Source organism: Pseudogymnoascus destructans (genome assembly GCF_001641265.1).
Source record: "Pseudogymnoascus destructans isolate 20631-21 unplaced genomic scaffold scaffold_20, whole genome shotgun sequence".
Lineage (NCBI taxonomy): Eukaryota > Fungi > Ascomycota > Leotiomycetes > Thelebolales > Thelebolaceae > Pseudogymnoascus > Pseudogymnoascus destructans.
This window is the reverse complement of record NW_020167539.1, coordinates 137242-143241: the sequence shown is the minus strand read 5'-3', so window position 1 is coordinate 143241 and position 6000 is coordinate 137242. Positions and strand designations below refer to the sequence as shown.

The window sequence follows — 6000 nt, the reverse complement described above, 5'->3', positions numbered from 1 at the left end:
ATGACCGGCCTGGTGAAGACCTACCTAGAGCCCCAATACCTGTCCGCTACGCATGGGTTCCACAGTGCTGAGGAGATGATGGATCTACTAGGTTTATACTACCTCACAGGCAATGAGACAGAACAGGCCAGGAACCTCTTCGACGACCTGCAAATGGGAGAGAAAGGGCATGCTAGCGAAACCTTCCCAGAGTTCAAGGCTCGTTTCCAAAGTGCAGCTATCACAGGACAAGTCTCCGAGTCGGAATGGTTTCGGTACATGTGGAACAAGTTGACTCCCCTATTCCGCAGCCGCGTCGCGATCATCAAAAACCAATGGAATGGAGACTACCAGACCATGGTACGAGAACTTACTGCTTTGAGAACTTACTGCTTTCGATCAGCAACAGCGCCGGAACAACGAATTGAATCTGCTACCCACTCTCGCAAGGACGTCCACACGTACCACAGACACGGCAAAGGTGTCGGTGTCGAAGCCGACTCGAGCCACACCTGCTCTGTCCACCTCGAGAACTACTCGGATGGGTTACGGCAGGGGAGGTGGGCGAGGAACAAAACTACGATCACGGGAGGGAAGACAAAGCAGAAGAAACAGAGTCGTTGCTATCTACTACGACTCTAAACTAAAATACCCTCTGAGCCAGGGCCCACTCACCACCGTAACTCTTGCGGAGTCACCCTTCCCAAACGTCTCACCGGCGTCGCAACAAGCAGCTACCACTGAGAGAGACGAAGGGTCGAAGCGACCCCACGCGAAGAGTCAGGTGAAAGTCCCCTCCGACACAGGGCCTCCTCCCTCCTACGCCCCATCCTCCTCCGCCCCATACTGGGCCCCAAACCGATGCCCCTCACCCTCACCACCCTCATCACCCCCCTTCTTCCTCCCCCCAGCATGGTCCGGAACCATCGCGGTGACAGCGACGGCAGGAAGCCTGCCCACGGCAGCCACCACTTCCCCCAAAAGAGCCGGCACGCTCCCCTGCTCCGTCCAAAGACGGCACAGTGACGACCGGATTTGCTAAACCGAATCAGCACCGAAACCACACAGGACAGGGGGATACTCACGGCCAGACCCGCCTCGAGGGCAGGGTGCCTTGCGTGGAGCTCCTCATAGGAGTCGCGCTCAGCAGCCGAGCGGAATTTTGGAATGCTTTGGGCGGCCACAAGGGCCACCCGGTTTGCCTCTGTGGCAGTGGCTTCGACGGCGGCGGGATCCCAAGGATCCGCTGCTTCGGTGGCAGCAAGGACACGGTATTCCTCGTCTAGGAACCAGGGCAGCTATGCAAATTGTTAGCAAAAGCCAACAGAAACAGAACAGCACAAGGGAACTCACCGGAATGCAGGTGTAGTGGGGCGCTGTGCAGTACTCACACTTGGAGGAGGCGGGGAACCAGACACAATCGTGATCCCTGACGCCACGAGCTTTGGCCCGAAGGCCGCGCAGGCAGAGGACACAAAACGCGCCCGACAAAGCTCTGGCGGGAGTCGGAATCAGCATCGTCAAGTTGGAATTCTGTGAATTCCATCAGCCCAGCACACGTTATCACCCACGCGCCAATGCGCTCCCATCACCTACTTGTTCTCATGGATTGTAAATGTCCTATCCAATTGATTAGCACACCACCACACAATCCATAAGAAGGGGTCACTTACTGTTCTCAGACGTGTAGTCGCTGGCGTTGTTGTTGGAGACAACAAGAAGAAGTGGGCACGGCTACGTACTCATACTCTGGCTTACAATAATGAACTCCAAATCGGGTTAGCGCGGCCACTTCTCCTTTCATACCTAGGACAGTTTAACTCGGACGCTTTGCGGATGCGATTCGGAGTCCACTCGGACCACCAGGAATGTACCCCAAAGCAAACAAAGCAAAGTCTAACCCGGACGCTTCGTGGATGCGATTCGAGTCCACTCGGACCACCACTAATGAACCCCAGAGCGAACAAAGCAAACTCTGGTTTCACACACTAAAACACAAAGCTGGCTTACAAACTTTATACGGAATGAGCTGAAGGAATATCACTTTATTACTACGAAGCCAATTTCGCAGCAGCGTACGAAGGCTCAAGATGAGCATACAGTTCTAAAGTGGTTTCAAGAGTACGGCTGGTTTATACTAGAGCATGGTATAAAATCACAGTCAATCTGGAATATGGATGAAACTGTCTTTCGGGTTGGGATTCCAGGTGGAGAGCGTGTAATTGTGCCACGAGCTGCAAAGGAGCTCTACACCCCATGTAAGGACACAGGGCACCCAGCTCACAGTAATAGCATGAGAGTGCGAGTCAGAGGCTAAACGGATGCTATCCTATAGGTCTACTACGAAGGATACAAAAAAGATGATGAGGAACCCCGTGGGTCAATCCCCTTAAGTACCCAAAACGGGTCCGACTCGGCTAACCTGCCCTAACTCTCCCCACGTGACCGTAACCTGCCCGACTCTGATGCTTTCCGTCACTGAGGGTGGAGGCATCCTTACACTACCCCCCCTCTTAAGAGAGTGTTTTGTCCGCGAAACACGCTGTGAGAATTATTTCCGCAACATCTCAGAACGCTCTTCTCACGGAGCATTCTATGTTGACAGGAATTCTGTTTGTAATTGCATCTGTAACAACCCTGTTTATGTGCCGTGTAGGGAAGGTGCGTTGTATGTCATGCTAGAGCTGTGCCGTATCGACATCCATTTCTTTATGGCCTCTGTCTGCGCAGTAGAGAGTAGCTTATTCTGGCCCCCTCGGTGTGGGAGCTGCTGGGCTAGTCGGCTGATGCTTGTTGATTTAGGCACTTTGAAAATCTGACTGGCAGTAGTTGCTGTTTCAGAGGGGTTCTCTAGGAGCCAATCACGAGCATTTGATAGAGGAGTCCCTTCCATTAAATGAATTGCATATAATTACTATCTAAATACTATGGACAACTATGGTGGAGGTTTTATTGATGAGTGGCGGTGAACAGACGCACGTTCCGATGAGCAGCATATTGTTTCCTCTCGGGATGGGTAGCCACGTATTGCTTACTCCAACCTTGAGCGAAGCAAAAAGTTTGGTCATGATGATTAACGTATTTCACAGGTGAAGCGATCACCCAGGCGAAGCGATCACTGAACTTCCCACCTAAATTGAGAAATTTACAAGATAATAACGTATTTCACAGGCAAGCGATCATGCGGGTGAAGCGATCACTGAACTTCCCACCTAAAATTGAGAAATTGTTATAATATAGCCGACATAAGAACTAACTTAAGTCGTGGCATACTGGTGGTTTGGAACATCATGAACAACAACAAAAATAAAATTATATATACTCTAATCCTCAATTAAAATATAATTAGATACTTCTCCTAAGTCCTCTTCAATAGATTCTTCATCTCCTTGCTCAATTATAGCCTTGTTTGTAGTTCTACTACCTGTTGCTGTTGACTTTTGTCGAGTAGCCTCCTCTGCTTCAACGACCTGTAGCTGCATCCTCTGTTGACTGTCACTTTTGCACGCATTGCTGGTTCAAACATGCGTTTTAGCCATGATGCCATGTAAGTTGTTCCAACCCTTTGTATTAGTGGATGTAATGGTGGGTGCACCAGATGTGAGCATCTAGCCACCCAAGGAAGGGATGATTTTACTAAGACAACACACTGTCTTAGGAAAAAGAGCCAAAGGGTCATAGCTTAGACTATTCCACATCGCAGCAATCAGGTGTGTGATGTAGTGAAGTGGTTCAGACAAGTTGCAACAAATGTTGAGTCTGGGAACTCAGGGGTAAGTCAGAGGTTAACACCTCACTGACTTTTCAGAAACAAGGAGTAACAAGATGAATGCTTGGAAGCTTGGAAAAGACGTGGAAGTATGTGATAGTCGATTTACTGTATTGTCTGCTTGCCCTTTCTTAAGGAAAGGGCAATCCTATTTATGCTAAAGGAGTGTAGTTCTCTCATTTTCCAAGACTTTCCATGACTAACCAGGCTTGGTAACTGTAGTCGACGTAAGAGAATCCCATAGAACCATCTCCTAGGTTCCTAGCCTATAGGAAGTGAAAGGAGGTCAAAGGTCAGAGTACCCCTATAGACAGATTATGTCATAACTTAACCAATCGTGTGGGTAACTAAGGAGTGATGACGTGTAATGAATTGTAGAGGGTTGTAGAAGCTTTTGGAGCTATCAGTCATGTTCCTAGGCCTCTAGTTGATAGAGATATGTCATGTGTAGTATTAGCCCAGTAACTAAGGAGTGATGTCATGTAATGAATCATAGAGGGTTGTAGAGATATGCTATGTGGTCATATTGGCCCAGTAACTAAGGAGCAATGACGTGTAATGAATCATAGAGGGTTGTAGCAATCGTTGAGTAGTATTGCTCTTGTTGTTGGTGTGACAAGCCAAAATATGTATAGTGACTTGTAGGTTTGAGGAGGAGATTTCTAAGTTTGCTCTTGAGTTTGATAGCAAACTGAGTGCAACGAATGTCAGTATGACAAAATTGCTGTCATATAGCTCTTCTTCACCCTCTCTGTCTATTTCCTCAATTGTAGCTTCCTCTATAAGTCATGGTGTTGTTCTAGGCCTCTGTGAAGCTGTTGCTGTTGCTGCTTCTGCTTCTGCTACTTGCTGTTATGGCTACGGTAACGTGACGTCATGGTTACAGGACCAGGGCCTAGTAACGTGATGTGTGAGTCACAAGGGGCAAGCGGGGTAGGCTGTAATGTGACGGGGCTAATGGATAGTTGCAGAAACTAGTGGATATTGGATAGTTGAGCTATCCATGAACTATCCTGAATATCTAGCTATCCGCCAACTATCCAGATTACCCATGAGGCACGACGCCACTATATAAGTAGATAGTATTTCCTTAGATAGGAGCTTCATGCTCAACTCAATATAGTATTCTTTACAATACTGTAACGTGTTACTTGGAAAGCCTTTGTGTCTAATCCCCTGCCTCCTCTGTCAAGTCAACCTTATGCAAGAAACCTCTGTGTCTTCTATCATTTAGAAGTTAGCGTTACACTTTGAGCACCACTTCTACGAGGTACCAGCTTACACACAAAGCAACATGGCTGGAGACGATACTGGATCAAATGTTGGATTGAAGGGGAAGGTTGCTACTGAACCTACCATCGAAGCCCCACAGGCTCACCCTTCGGACAAATTGAAGATTGCATTCCCAGACACCTTTCATGGGGATCGCAAGAAGCTTAAGAGCTTCATCATCCAGACAGAGCTATGGATGGCGTTTAACGCCAAACACTTCAACAAAGAAGTGGAACAGGTCCTATGGGCTGTGGCACTCTTTCGAGGACCAGCCTCAGAATGGATCTCTAACTACCTCGCCGACTACATGAACCATCGAACACCCGATGGAAAATGCAACACCTTAGCTAGTCAAGGAACAAAGGAAATTTTTGTATCCTGGAACGGATTCCTCAAAACGCTTAAGGCAAACTTCGGACACATCGATGAACGACGAAATGCAGTCAGGGCACTCCAGGCTCTCAAGCAGAGAGGGTCAGCAGTTGCATACACCGCTGAGTTTCAACAGCATGCAACACTCACCAACTGGGGAGACGAGGCTATCTGTGACCAATTCTACGCAGGTCTGAAAGATCATGTGAAGGACAAAATCTCAAGGTCTGACAAACCAGATGACCTTAGAGAGATGATTGAATTGGCTCAGAAGATTGACAATCAGCACTACGAACGGCAACTCAAGAAGAAAGGGGGACCACCTAGTCAACACTGGACTCAGAAGAGAAGACAAACAAAGAGTCATTGGCCCCAACCTATGGAACTCGACGCTACTTTCAAGCCTAATGGCAAACCCCACAATCCCAACAAGGAGCGACAGTTCCAAGAACGGCTCTGTTTCAACTGCAATAAGCCTGGACACATAGTGAGAAACTGCAGACAGTCAAAGAAAGGGAATGGAGGACGAAAGTATGGCAAACAGCTTAACGCTACTTGGCAAGGTCAAGGCGGGTGCAAGGCCCCGCGAGGACAGCTATGTGCCACGT

At 48.4% G+C, this 6000-nt stretch overlaps 2 protein-coding genes across 2 annotated transcripts; both read left to right on the top strand.

Annotated features, from left to right (window-relative positions):
- Window positions 1–621, top strand: VC83_07371 (uncharacterized protein; the record flags this gene model as incomplete). The annotated part of the gene is made up of 1 exon (XM_024470944.1): window positions 1–621. The coding sequence occupies one exon, from the start codon at window positions 1–3 to the stop codon at window positions 619–621; it is 621 nt and encodes a 206-aa protein (XP_024321462.1).
- A 1120-nt stretch (window positions 622–1741) lies between these two features.
- Window positions 1742–2276, top strand: VC83_07370 (uncharacterized protein; the record flags this gene model as incomplete). Its single annotated transcript, XM_024470943.1, has 3 exons — window positions 1742–1757; window positions 1938–2237; window positions 2272–2276. 3 exons carry the CDS (start codon window positions 1742–1744, stop codon window positions 2274–2276), a joined length of 321 nt encoding a protein of 106 aa, XP_024321461.1.
- Between the last annotated feature and the right edge of the window lie 3724 nt (window positions 2277–6000).